Genomic DNA, 15,165 nt, shown 5'->3' with positions numbered 1-15,165 from the left:
GACAGACTCTCTCAGTGCCTCAGCTTTTCTCAAGGGAAATAACGCGCTCAGAAACATGGATGTTGCCGAGATTAGCTTCCGCTGCCTGAAAGGCATTTGACTGCCTGACCCAACTACAGCCCAGAGTTTAATCAAGTTCAGCTAAGCAAACAGGCAGTGAAATGAAAAACACCCATGTGAAGCTGCAGGCATCAGCTCAGACATTTTAAGAACAGTTTATTTACCTCATCTGGGGAAAGAATGACTTCATTTTCCAGAAATGTACTGTAAGTCCAGCAAGGCAGCAAGACTGCTAAAACCAACAGTGTATCAGTTGAGGCAGTGAGTGCATTTCACAAGAAGGAAGACAGATCTATTCTACGTCCTCCACTCCTTGCAAAAAATAAACAAAAAATGCCCCATGAAAGGAAAATGATGAATTTGAGCCCTTTTTCCTTTCTGAAGATCCAAAGAAGACCTGAGAAAGCTTATGTTGAACTGACTAATTCCAATGCCTTCCCAGAAACCTTTCCCAATGCTGAATTCTCCTCATCTTTCCGAGTTTTCCTTTTTTTTTTTAATTGTTGAACACAGATCTCCTTGTAGCCTGTGAGGGCTATCTCGTAGCCTTGCAGTCCTCCACGTCTCCCCTTGGCGTCATCTGCACATGTACTTCCACTATCCCAGCTGCTAATGCAAATATTGGTGAACACTAGCCTGCATAAATCTGCCCAGTCATTGATGACCACGCTTGGAGAAGTGGTTTCCAACTTATCCAACTCCCACCGATTTATCTAGCTACCCAGCTCGTTGAGGAGAAACTCATGTGAAACCATGCTGAATGCCTTACAAAACTCAAAATCTGTGACGTCCCATGGAAGAGGATAGCAGAGTTCTGGTTTGCATCTCTGCTTTTATATCTACAGATGTCTATTTAGGGCCTGTGACAGTTACTAGAAGGTATCTAGTGAGATGTCCTCACGTAGCATTTATATTGTTTCAGTGGAATGATTTGAGGTCTGTGCTTTTGTATGTGAGGTCTGTATGGTCATCTGTTTTCTACACCCCAGCCTCAACAACATACTTATGCTCCCAACTCCTGTTTAAGGCCTGAAGTTGTTAACTTAATAGTTTCTAGGTGTGGAAGAAGATTAGTTGGATCTGTTTCTACGTCTAGGCAGCTTTGGCACTGATGTCCTCGTAACCAGAGTGTCTTCTGCACCTGAAAAGGTGCACGTGGCAGCAGCAATAGGCRTTTGAAGTAAGATTCCCTCTCTGTGATGAACTATAGCTCCATTATGGATTTAAATGATTTATTCTTTTGCCCAGACTCACTGGGAGGGCTTAGAGATGCGTGAAGCCCTGGAGCTGTAAAACAGCTAAATGACAGAAATTATCTGACTGCCAGCACTTCGCTATCTAGGAATAGGTTCTGGTTAATACTGCTTATCACAGCTCTGGAGCTGGCTGGGAAAAAAACAGAAAAGGGAAACATATATTCATAAGAAGATCTTTTCTAAGAGCCGATGCCCGCAATGGAAGGAGGGAGGCCAGGCTCTACGCTGGCTCCATCTAGCAGCTCCCACAATCCAGAGGCATCTTCCTGGGGGCCCTCGGGAGTGAGAAAGCAGCAGTCCAAGAAAGCAAAAGGAATCACTTTGTCACCCAAATGCAGGGTTAAAATATGAAATGTGTTGCTACAGAACACTGCTGAGATCAAAAATATAACCCAGCAATCGGGAGGCTGTGGGGGAATACCAGCGGAAGGACCATTCATTATTTTCCCTGATTCTTATACTCTTACCTTAAGTATCCACTCCTGGGCACTGTCAGAGACAGAGCAAAACACTGATTTAAGTCCCCGGGTCCCGTTATTTATACTTTCTCAGAGCAAGGGCTGCAAACGCCACTAAGGAAAATGACGGATGCTGCAATCTTAAGGAAATGAACCATTTCTTGATTGCTTGCTTAGCTGAGCAATTTGCAATGTGATAGACAGCAATTATATCATACGGTGTAAATTTGTCTATTCATTTCTCCCTCTCCACATGTTTCCTCTTCTTGATTGAATAATCACTAACAATAATCACAAGCAGCTGTAGGAAGGAAGCACATCCATCAGTTTTAATGTCAGCAAGAATGAGAGCTGATTCCTCCAGCATTCACCACAGTTCTGCATCTTCAAAGCAATTTACATGTTCCTTATAGCAGTGCAGCCTGTTAATAGCAAGATCATATTATTTCTATCATCACCTCTATCTGTTTTGGTTTATAATCTGGAACAATAGAAATCCACAAGAAAATATCCAATTTCAATAAAATATATGCTTGTTCCAGCTACTATTCTGTATTCCCACAAATGCTTTTAAAATTATGTTTTCATTCCCCTGATGCTGAGAACACTGATGGAAGTGTAAGCTTCTAACACGGTGGCTAGATAAAATAAATCAGAAACAAGGAAGATGGATTTACTCTGCATTATTCCTCTCTCTAAGGTGCCAAACCTGTAAACCAACCTGTGCATTAACCAGTTATTTGCTTATCACTGTATTAGAAATTGCTCATATGTTTGCCACGCAGCGCTGAGTTCAAGTCACCGTAAAGACGTGCTGTAAGGAAACAGTACTTGTCAGGCATGTCAAGGTAATCTTGCAGGCTATTCAGTGTTATTTTAATTCATAGCATTACGTGGCTTTGAGGCCCTTTAATGCAGACAGCTGAACTGCAGATTTCCAGAACTGATTTAACCTAAGGAGTCTGGCTCGAGCCAGGCRATATCTAGAAACGGGGACAGGTGTATTGTCCATGCAAAGAGAGGCAGTYAGGCAAAGTTTATTCTGCGGGGTTGAAAGTCTCTGTGATCTGTGAAGCGGGTGCCCTCAGGAAAAAGTTTGAAGCTAAGTGAATCCCCGGTCCAGGACCAGGATGAGATCAAGCCTGCCAGGACAGCAATATAAAAGACATCGTTTGGGTGTGCACACTTCCAGCTTGTGCTAATTTTGAAGGATAATCCAAAATTCCTCCCTTCTTCACGCAACTRCCCTAACAGCAGCTGCAGCAGCCTGAAGAAAGTTTCCTTTCTACAAGGACAACCGCCAGGAGTTAATCCCATGCGGGAAAAYGAGCCGGAACAAGAGAGAGGTGAGGAAAATGGTACTTTTGCACACAGCAGTGATGTTAGTCGTTACTYTACATAAAGCGCCTAGACAGTAAAGGGCAGAGCTGTTAGGAATGCATAGTTAGGCAAAAAAATGTGGCTCGCACAGGTTGTCTGTGYACAGGTTGCTAGTTCTCACAATAAATTACCTTATTTTGTCCATACGTACTGTAGACTACAACCCGGAATCTAACATGCAAGGTCCGGCGATCAAAATATCGAATTCTCAGCTGATGATATAACTCCACAGTGGTAGTCTCTACTTATACGGACCAATTTCGATCAGCCGAGCTTCGAGCTCTCTCTGTGCAGAGATGCAGAACAGCAGGAGATACAAAATAAGTCTGGAGGCACAAGAAGTGGCTCAGAGCTTGCCTTTCAAATAAAACTGTTTGAGTGGTTTATTCAATAGAATTAAATCATCTTTCAAACACAGTGACACAGACAAAAAAAATACCCTGATTACTGTTTTAGTTATGGCTTACATCAATTGTTAGGCTTTCTATTACAACCATAATACAGCTACAGAAACAATAAGCAAAAATCACACAGTGGAAGATTTAAAAAAGAAAGGTGAACTAATGGACAAGATGGCATTAACAGCAGCATGAAACTAGAGTGACTCTCCTTGGATTTCTCCACCACCACCATCACCACCATACRGAAATAACGAAAATGAAACAACCTTTATTTTTGCAATAACCCAGGCTTCATTAGCACGAAGACCCATAGGTTTGCTCCAGCATTTGCAAATCAAAAATTTGTTTTCTTCCAGGTGAAAATGAGGGACGTATTCAACAGAAGGTCTCTGCTGAACATAGTAAAATTTACACAGGCTGAATATGGATGTCTCATCAGAGACCTCATGGTTTACAATAAGGAGGACCCCGAAATGAAGCAAAAATCACCCTGTCCTGTCCTAGATAGAGCAGGTACAAGCAGTTTTCCTCATCTGTAAAGAGACAAGCTCTAGTGTCACACATGAATAAGTGGGTATCACTTTGGCAACACCAGGTGGTACAACAGATAGGGATTAATTTAATCCTGTTTGCTCCTAACCACTGAAACGGGTAATAATCATAGCCTTCATAAGCTGTATGGAGCAATGGAGATACTTAAGTGTCTTGGTCCATCTCAATGCAGATAGTTTCTGCTAGAACAGACAATTTAAGATCTAGCCAGCACAGTATCTGATTTTGCTGGGTTAATTTGTTACCGTTCTACATGCTAACACATTTTACAGTGATTGGTACAGTTAAAAATGTACAACTTATCCAAAGATCAAACACCAAGAACATTTATGGCTTCTATAGGGAAAGTCAGACATGTCGTTAGCATATTTACAACTTTCAACCCTTGTACAGTTGAGGCAGTTTTGTCTTTTTTTAAGTTTCCCACTAAGGCCCCGTCCTTCGTTTCTGACGCTCCTCAAATACTCAGGGCTGCGGGATGCATTCGAGGCGCTCGAGGCCTGGGACACAGGCTCCCTCACTCTAACGCTTCCCGTATGCTTGGATTTCCCTTAAGGTTATTAAAAAAGCACTTAAGAACAATTGCTTGTAGATTTTGAATACCATGCAGACAACACAGTGACGCCCAGCAGCCTCACCCACGTTAGACAAGACATAAAATGATAATATTCCGGGAGGGTCTTTTCAGAGATACGGGTTATTGGCTTGACTTACAAGCGTTGAGCCCAATATTTTTTCTATCAAAGCCGACTGCAAACTTTGAGCTGGCTTCCAAGGGAACAGGGCTGAACCCTGCCTTGATAACATTCACATCACTGATGAATTCCACACCGATGTTTTAAAGCAAGCAGGAAAACACCTCTTTTCTCGAGGCATGTGATTCAGATACACACACAGTTAGGTACAGAGGGTTCATTAGGGTTCATAGCGCCTGTGATTTGAAACGGCAATTTACACTGCCACGGTGAAATGCTTTGCATAGATGATTTGTTGAAAAGATGAAAGTGCAGAAATCTGGAAGGGAGCGTGACAGTCACAACATTTCTGCTTCCAGATAAGTTTGTTCTTTACACACACCATTAAAAACACAGTATTGCTACTGCACCATATCTACAATGTATTAAAAATATATTTGAAAACAAGTAAATAAGAAACAAGAGGCTGCTCTTCCTGCCCAAGATCAGGGCCCAGCTGTGGAGGCTTGCTCTGAAGTACACCAAACTTTCCATGGACGTCACTGGATTTTGGAAAAAACTTTAAGCATAAATACTGACTCCAGCTGAGCGCTGGACCTTCGTTCCTAAAACATCAGCTCTCTCCAGTATTTCCCAGGGAGTTCTGCCCCTAAGGATTGCTGAATTTTGCAATGTTTCCTTCTTAAATTATGTGTAAAAGCTCCAAGGTTCTCTGCACACTCGGATGCAAAACAGATAGGGTGAAAGGATCATTTCAGAGCTCTCCATTTTCATTAGCTGAGCTTGTGCTCTGTAAAATCAGAGCCTCGACGACAAGCCTCCAGGTCTCAGAAGATTAAAAGGAGAAATTCCCTCCCACTCCACGTCTCAACGTGTCCACCCCAGTTTTCCTTACACACAAACCAGAGATTGCTTCCTCCTGCCATCTGCAATCTAGCATGGGCAGCCTACCTCCTGCCAAGTTATTAAAGCCTGGGGAGCAGCATCATGACTGCAATCATCTCCTCTATTCTCCTTACATGACTTTTTCAGGAGCTTGCAGACCAACCGGCCATGGTATGTCTCCTCCCAGAAATCCCAATGAGAGGAGCTGCCACAGCATGGCTCCCCACTTCGCAGTTCATGAGCTGACTTTCCAAACTCTTGTGCGACCACAGAAGTATGCTAAAATATGGACCCATCACTGTTTAATCCATTCTGGCCAACAGCAGAGTTGGATTCCACAGATCAAAAGCAAGACGCTATACTATTTCAGCTAAATACTTCCCTCCCTTTGATAACAGCCTTGGCGGATCCATAAGCCTCCTCTGTTGACCTGACAATAAAGCAGAAGCAGTCCTAGCTGTGTTTTTCTGACTCAGTTTGCATTGCCAGTGTACGCAGATCTCAGGAACTTCCTAAGAGAGTCTCCTCAATAATACCAGGAGTGAGTGATTAACCCACAATAATACCAGGAGTGAGTGATTAACCCATTATATTACAATTTTCTCTCTCCCTGTCTCAGATTTCATATTCCCAGCAGTAGAGCCAGTATCACAGTCTGAGCTCAGGAAGCGATATCAGAGAGCTGACAGCCTTTCTTCTCGGACAGATTTTTGCACCAGGGATATTTCTCTGGGGCCTGCAGCTTCTCCTGTGGGAAATCACGACATGTTAAGCATGCCTTTTAGGTGCCAGAAAAGCGTGCCGCAAACACTTGGCTTCCTGCCTGTGGTTTCTTATCACTCAGGCATCCCACCTTTAAAAAGAGGGTTCTTTAAGACTGGACCTTTGGAGCTTTGACTATGTGGGAGAAGGGAAAACAAAATAGCCTCAAGCTCAGATAACATCCTGATTTCAAGGGAACATTTTCTTAAGCTCAGTACTCAATGGTGACAAACAAGGAGAGTCCTCCTCTCTGCAACAGCCCTTCTTTTCCTCCTTTTAAACAGGACAGCCAGAAACTTGAGCTAGTCGATGCTGGCTCACCCACCCTGCAGTGACGCTGTGCAGGTAGCGAACACTGCGTAGCTGAAATTTCCCCAGCAGTATTTGTTTGCTGTTCCTAGAGAACAGAACGGCTGGTGGGGTCCATCCTGGGACCTTGCTCCTGCGAGCTGCAACCATGCCATTTCCACGGTGCTTCACAGAAGGTGCAGCACGGCAGCAGGAATCTGATTTTASAGAGCCCAGTGCAAAGTACGGAGGCCAAGAAGAATATGAAAGCTTATACTTATGGCATTTCTGACAAAAATGCCATAGTTTTTCTTCAATCATTTTTTGAGCAATGTCTGCAAAATGAACAAGAAAGTAAACATGTCGCAATATGCATGCCTTTTAAAGGACTACTTTATATATATTTCTTTGAAGATCTTTCTGGCTTGCAAATCGCTCCCTATATCTAACTATACACCTATATACATCTTCACAGACATGTCTGGGCCTGTTTCTGCAGTTCCTACGCAAATAAAACACCCATCTCCTTGAATGGGAGTTCTTTTCAAATAAACGGTGCAGGATTGGGCCTTTGGTGTGTATGTGTGAGTATCCTGCACACACATTTTTAAATCATTAAAAAAATATAGTAGCTATAGACTTATAACCAATCAAAATCTAAACACAGTAAAACCGCACTTATTACAGTATAGCCTAGGAGAAGTTACATTACTCGTTTGTATGAAGCAAACAAAGGAAAGGAAATGTCTGTGACTCTGTTACAGTTTTGCTTATCCTTTTTCCTGTCCAAAGAGTCCAAAAGGATTTTTGCAATTAAAAGAGGGATCTGCACCATTTCTTTCCAATATGTGGATGCTTCTCACGTGCTTTCCCATCTTTTTTAAGTATCTCTTGCAACACATCAGAGGATCCTTTCCGTTACTTTTGTCCACCTCAATCAACATAGTGAAGAAAAAACCTTACCAAAGAAAGTATCCTTAGCAAAGCAGCAGCAACAAAGCAATGCTGAAGTCACTGCCAGATCCTTACTCAGGCAGAATAAGAAGTAAGGGCTCTAGGTACAGGCTTCAGCGTCATTCCCATTATTATAAAGCTTAATGCACAGCAAGATGGCCAACCCAGTGGGTCGCATTGCTCTCTATATAGCACTTTCGTTACAGCACTTCATTATCAAAGCCCTTTGCACATTAACTTACAAAACACAGCAAAGACAAAGATCTCTTTTGCATATTAAATCAAGGAAACCACATTTCATCTACAAGTTCATTCTTAGTGTGCTGCGTTATCTTACAGCTAGCCAATACGGAGTGGTGTTTACTAACACACGGTACAGCTCTAGGACTAAAAGCACGACGRCACAAATATAAAAAGCTTAAGCGCAGATCCCTCTCTCACTTCTGGCTGGTATTTTCCAAGTAAGCTCTGACACTTTTATCAAGGACATGGGCTGCTTTTAAAGTAATCTGGAGTCCAGTGTAAAGCTAAAGAAATACACACTCTCATGCCATCCAGGCCACTACTGGTCAGTAGGGACTCTGAAATGGTGACCACAGTGCTTCGCTTCCTTTCTGATCACTTTATACATAGTGTGAGCAACTTTCACAGCTGTCAACATAGCACAGAGGCTTTTAAAGAAGCCTTGTGCATTCATGCATTATAARATGAAAATCCAAGTCCTGACTTGGATTTAAACCCTCTCCTGAGACGGAAAAGTATCCTTCATACAGGACCAGCACTTGAAACTCCAAATCCTTGATCGAAGATCTCATAATCTAAGAAAGACAAGACGAGGCACTGGACAACAGCCCAAGTGCTTTAGTCTAAGACCTTATACTAAAAAACTCCACTCATTTATCTATGTCAGTGCAGCTCAAACAGCAAACCTCACCCTCGTGCATGCAGTCATACCAGCACAAAAGGGCATGTACCAGCAGCCTACCACACTGTGGTTCAGCACCCAAAACAAACTGCAACCATATGTGGTATCTTTTCTCCATCAGGATTTTGCCAGTTTAACTATATCAGGTGAAAAATGAAGCTTGGCCTAACTGATGGAGTCATGCTGGTAACTTTTTAAAGAATATACCAGCCCTTTTATTGTCCTACCATAATAACATTCTCAACACAAATAAATGCCACATTAAGACATCTGAGGTCTTGAGATGCATGCTTTTAAAACAAGCATCATAATCCAAACCACAAAATATATTCACTATCTTTTAACTTCATTTCCTGCAAGTACTTATCACAGATGCCTAAAAATATTTAACTTGACCTGCACAACAGTCGATCAGCATTCAGATACTCTTACAAAGACTTCTATAAAAAACAAAGAGGAAAAGCTTTTACTGTGTTATGCTGTGACACTTGAACACAAAAACCAACTCAGGAAATATAACTAGAGCAGTCTCCTTGCTTTTCAGCCTGAGCAAAGCTTGCTGAAGCAGGAAGGAGCACAGTTCTTCAGCAGGGACTCCTGTCTGAAGCTGAGACGGTCACTGCAGGAGAAAGCACACACATTGCTCGTGTGTTAGCTAGAAGAAAAGTATTACAGACTATAAGAAAGAAAACAGCATCAGCAGAGGAGACCAGAACTATGAGACACAGGAAGAAATAAAAAAGAAGAAGCTCTAAAACAATTACACACCATGATCAACACAGTCACCTTTTGCTGGGAATGGGAGTATAACGTTCTCTCCTACCTCTGCTGAAAAATTTCATAAAGTGATCTAGTTTATTCCTATCACATCTAAGTGCAATTTTTCACCAATACTTTTTGAAATTACAGAATACAGACCTCAAGTTATACACTTGCCATTAGAACTATAATGCTAAAGAATATTTTCAAAAAACCCAAATGCCAGAGAACAGTACTTTCAATAAAATCTAGCAGTGCCCCAAGGTATTCAATTCAGAAACCTTTGTGAAGTCAAATAGTCTACGCTAACATTCTCCACCACTGATTCTTCTCAAAAGTTTGGTGCTTTTCCTCAAAGTGAAAGGATAGCTATATTAATGTGCTCTGTATATCGCTAAACCTATTGGAAATGTGCTTCTTATCTGACTTGCTTTCCAGGGCAGTGCATATCCTGGGACAGAGGAGTTATGCTTTACCCACACTGTTACGGACCCTTACTCTGCTAGCAGGAAAGATGCTGGTATCCTAGATCCTATGGGATGCAATGCCTTGAGGAAATTTATATCAAACAATTATTGCATAATTTCAGGGTGTAATAAAACCTCTTACACCGTACACAGGCATTGAGTTCCCTTTGCACTTTTGTGTCAGAGGAAGAACTGTCCTTGTCAACAGCAACTACAGGTCCCCGTATGAACCCGCAGGATCCCCTTGCTGTGCATGTGGAGAAAGTTGAAGATTTCTGAGGGCATCGCATGAAAACCAGGGCGAGGTTTGACATTGTCATAGTAGTGGTGAGTTATAAAAATCCCTGAGGGGTTCATAGGGAAGGCCCAAAAACCAAAAAGGTGGACCTCTTCACAGAGCTCCAGAGCAGCAGTCACCAGGATCAGTCCCGTGCTAATCCGCTTGGCCCGCACCCCTAGACCGAGCCAGTAGCGCGAGACATTGATGAGATACTGGGGATGAAAGTAGTAAACAGCTTGCTGAGATTCAAAATCATCCAGGACGTATTTGACCCGGATCGAGACATCTGTGTTGCGAGTGTTGTAGAAAGCCGGCAGCAACACAGAAGCATTTTCATAGACCTGGAGCACGTCATAGAAAGGTTTCCTCCACTTCTCCAGCTTATGGAATCTAAAAGGAAAAGGATGCAAGGAAGGATCAGACCAGCATGAACTTCACTTTTGACCCAACAGACAAGAAACTTCCATTGGATTTGTACCGAAACATTTCTGATGCGGAGGTAATTGAAATGATGTTTCAGTTAAGAACAGGAATATACTTAGATCTGTAGTTAAAAGAAAGCATCAGCATGAAATGTAGGGCAAAAATGCAGGGGGAGAAAAAACACATTCTCCCCTCTTTTTGCAGTACACTCATTGAACACTGGACAAACTTCGTAGACATTTCTGGCCCTTTTTCATCTCTCATTTAATTATCAAAAGTATGTAAATTTTCCAAGGTTTGATCAGCTTTATTGTGCACTTCACAGTGCAGGACTATATAAAAATGTAGCCGAAGCAAAACCATCTGTAACATGTCCAACTGTAGAATTTAAAACAAAACTGTCACGCAAGCAATCACTTCCCTTTGCTCAAGAAAACACACTCCCCTGGCAAGAAAGGTCAGCAGAAATTAGTTAGCCCCAGGACCCCAAATGCTCACTGGTTAGCTTTAGGCACACAGGAAGGCACAAGGATCCATCTAGTTTTAGTATCTGGTTTTGCCTGCTCTGGGACATAGCCATCAGCTTAGCCCGTCTGGTGCCTTGGGGCCACRATGCTCAACCTGCAACAGCCTGGAGCCTCCAGGTCTTGTACCCACCCAGAAAATAAAATGGTATTAAACATTTTTAAATGAAAATCACTCTGTCAATCCTAGCTACAAAGGTTAACTGATATTTTTTAAAAACATACAACCACGTGTGTTACTTTATTCAAGCATTTAGGGTGGCATCCAGTTGCTTTCAAGCTAACACATGCGAGATATTTGCATGCGGCTTGCAGGCATGACAACACAGGACTTCCAGGGGAAGGATGGCTCTGCTAGTATGACTTCAGCTCATCAGCTTCCCACTTTCCATTATCGATGTACAGGTCTAAGTGATTAAGGCATTTCTATAGGTTGTTACTGATTCCTTATACCGAATAACTTCAATTCAGAAAGAAACATATGATTAACAGTTTCAGTTTTAAGTAATATTGAAAAAACCTTCTCTGTAAGAGTTAGAATTTAGTGAAAGGTAGATTTGGAAAAGCAGTAAGAGATGAAAACACAAGAAACAGAGAGAAATGACCTTTCAGTAATTATACTGGGATTGACAGTCACCACATCCGTCTTTACCCCCACGTCCGTAATGTATTTCTCAGATATAGGAGGCAAATTGCACCTATAAAGGAAAGAAATTATTGAGAAAGTTAAACAAATCCTTGCACCTTTTCAGGACTGGAAAGTAGATTTGATTTAAGCATTTCTTTCAAGCTAGAAACAGTTTGCAGATTTATAATTGTAGCAAAACACATTGCTGCCCAAACTGTGTATTAAAGTAACACGTTCTTAGGGGCTGTAAGAAGACCACCGTTCTTCCCTGAGCCTGTCAAAGCTGACCCCTTTTGCAGATATAGCCAATACTCACTCATTTTGCTTCCCTAAGAGCAATTCAACTATTTAGTTTGGCAATTTACTACCAGTAAAGTTTGGAAGAAACCGCAAGGACAATCAACCTCTGAAATCAAAGACTTCCTCAACCTAGTGAATTGATGGGAAATGCTCCACAAGAACTAAACCAGTCCAATTCCCTAATTAAACTAAAACAATCTGCTTCCCTCCTTTTCCCCTTATAAGTATCTCCCAGCACAGTATGAAAGCTGCAATTCTGACTGTACAGCTTCGCCAAAGGATGTCAATGTTGTTAGGAGCAAACTTGTGAACGTTTGCAAACCCTGACCTTGCCCAGCCTCCGCTCACCCACTGGCCCAGATGCATCATCTTACAAAATTTAGAGCATCCCTAAAGAGATGCTGAAGCAATCGAAACACACAAACACACACACAAGCTATCACACAAGCTCCACTTCCATAGGAAACACGGATTAGAAAAAAATCTTCAGCATGCACAATCAGTGGAAGAACAAGGAGCAGCAACACAAGTGGCCTTGCTGCTGGTCTTCCACTCAGTTCAAACTGGTGTTAGATTTCAACTGAAATTTTCAAAACCTTTTGAAGTGCTCCTACAAGCCACAATAAAAGCCATCATTGCTTAGGCACCCGCATCATCCATCTCAAAAATACTACCATGCCTAACTCCCAAACACCTCAATACTTTTCATCAGGGACGGACACTAGAGAACTATGAAGACACTTAGAGTAAGCGATGCTCAGTGTTTTCAAAATATTACAGTTTGGCTCCCAGCCCTTAAAATACAATTCTTCCATCACTAGGAGGAGGGGAGTGGGGGAGCAGAGGAAGGCAAAAAATCCTTCAACATCCTTCTCAGACTCAGGMGATTCACATCTACCTCCCAGAGAGTCCCTCTTTATTAGGCCAGAGAATTTTTTTTAAATCACCTTGTCCTTCTCAAGGGCAAAGTTATTTCCAGCACTTTTCTCTGCTAGTTCATGCAATGTCCTTTCAAGGTCCTCAGTTACACCTAGCACCAGGCATTGCATTCATAAGATTACATTCAAAAAAGGTTTTCAAATATTCAGCATCAATATTGGTTAAACACTCAACTCATGACAGGATTAAGAAACAGTAAATTCATTGAAAGTGATAATTTATTATAAAAATTATACAATCTGCATAAACTGTATTTTTGTCTTAGAACTTAAAAAAATTCATCCATGCAAAGGGAGCAGTTGTGCCTCCAAATGTACCCAATGTTTCATCATAAATCTCCACTCTGGCCAGTAGATGGAGATAGACAATAACAACTAGTAAATGTTATTTATGTGTATGCATTTTATATATTCTATTGTAATATAATTAATTGCTATCCGAATTTGTTTTACAGAAAAATCTTGGTTGCATCCTACTAACCACCAGCCTCCTGCCAATATTAAAAGGCTTACACAAGCATCCTGAAAGTAGCAATGAATTTAGCTGTGCTCCATAGACTGTTTTTGAAGTATGATAAAGAGTCATTTTGTTGGCAACTAAGATGGTGCTTCCCAACAGTTTGTCACCTCCATGTGTGACAAAATGTACCTTTCATTTCAACCACACCGATAGTTATGATCCAGCATAGTAGAAGGGAATCTACTGTAATTATTTAATGTATATAGTTTATACTAGGCTTTTAAACTGAAGTAAATTATGTCAAGCCTGGACTGCGCTACAGATTAAAATTAGGACACTAGCTTTCTATAAAGAGGGCCCCAGAGGCAAACACAAAGGCTCTGAAAATATTAATAGTGAAGGTAGGACCTATAAAATATTCTTATTTCTCATCTGATGCCAAATTAAATTAAGAAAGCAATGAGCCAAAATCTGACCTAATTTTTCTAGTACGAAACCAGAGAAATTCATTGATCTATGCACAGTTACTCTAGAMTTACAGCAGTGTACCTAAGGTCAGAAAATGGGCCAGCAGAAGTAAAAGGTTTTTCATTTTTTACAAAATACATCATGAACCTGTGAGCTAGCTGTCATATGCCATGACCCAGGCAAAGAGCTTAACAGGTTTCAGAGAGGGATTAGACATGCATATGAATTATAATAACATCCTTCCTATATATATTAAGGATGATAAAACTCCATAATCTGGCGACACAAGTGGGACATCCCAGACAACACAAAACCTGGATAATACCAGATATGGTGGGAAGAGCTGCAGAAAGACACCCAATCTTCGAAGTCACTTGGGTGTCTCTGAACACCCTGGAGTCTACCGGACTGATTAGTGTAACCCGCAATGGCAGTACTGAGCTGGCCCTCTGCAGCCACTTTTTTTCTTATCTGAGCTAATCAACCTTACTGGACTTGGAAAGTGTAACATAGAGACACCTTCTTCGACCTTCCAGCTTTTTCCATGGAGCTACTGTTCTCCTGACCCTGGGTTTATGCTGCCAGATACAGAAAGGGACAGTGCTGAGTCTGATTTAATAAATAATCTGGGATTTGTGCTATGCAACCAAAGTGACAGCACCATTTCAGAAATACAGGTCCAAGGCATGTGTGCTGCGCCAGAACCAAGTTATTAAGCTCTGGCCAAGCTGCATACCACACAAAAGAGGAGAAAAGAGCCCTGGGAAAATATAGCCATGTTCACATGGTGCTGCTCCCGTGGCTAATGTCCACAACCTGAATAACAGGACAGGCTGAATAAGGGCATTAAATTTTGCGACATAAGTCAATGATTAACCAGGCAGAGTTAGGGACAAATAAGCCCCCAAAGTGTCATTTTTGAATACATATTATACAGTGGGGTGATTTTTTTTTGAAACGTGTCATTTTGCTCAAGAAGCAGACTATTGATTCGGCCAGTTTGGCAAATCCCATGTTTCAGTGTGAGAGAGAATAGCTTTGCAATCCTTTATTTGTTATTAAAATAGGTGAAAGAAATGGTGCTGTGGTGATTACCGAAACACGAAGTCTGCACTGTCAATCTCCCGGCCACATCTGCTGTTCTTCAAAATTCCTCCGTTCCCCACCACTGCACATTTCTTAAACTGGGAGCGGTGGTACGGCATATCCTGCAACATGACAGCAAGGAAACAGTCAGTCTCCTGAAACATGGAGGCAAGAAGTCTTTGTTTTTTTCCTTTTTTTTTTTTTTTTTTTTTTTTT

At 41.6% G+C, this 15,165-nt stretch overlaps 1 protein-coding gene across 3 annotated transcripts in view; it reads right to left on the bottom strand.

Moving 5' to 3' along the window:
• Window positions 1-9,829: 9,829 nt before the first annotated feature.
• ST8SIA5 (ST8 alpha-N-acetyl-neuraminide alpha-2,8-sialyltransferase 5) overlaps window positions 9,830-15,165 on the bottom strand; it is a 40,483-nt gene continuing 35,147 nt past the window's right edge. For 2 of the 3 annotated variants that reach the window (XM_026086435.1, XM_026086437.1), the window contains 3 exons: window positions 14,959-15,071; window positions 11,675-11,767; window positions 10,044-10,512 (listed from right to left, as the gene is read on the bottom strand). In XM_026086435.1, the coding sequence (XP_025942220.1) occupies window positions 10,044-10,512; window positions 11,675-11,767; window positions 14,959-15,071 (675 nt within the window). Of the gene's footprint in view, window positions 10,513-11,674; window positions 11,768-14,958; window positions 15,072-15,165 lie in introns of all 3 variants that reach the window. The other variant, XM_026086436.1, reaches the window with a different exon arrangement.

This window comes from Apteryx rowi, unplaced genomic scaffold (genome assembly GCF_003343035.1).
Source record: "Apteryx rowi isolate R43461 unplaced genomic scaffold, aptRow1 scaffold_694, whole genome shotgun sequence".
Lineage (NCBI taxonomy): Eukaryota > Metazoa > Chordata > Aves > Apterygiformes > Apterygidae > Apteryx > Apteryx rowi.
Note: the sequence above shows the minus strand (reverse complement) of the source record. Positions and strands in the feature narration are given on the sequence as shown.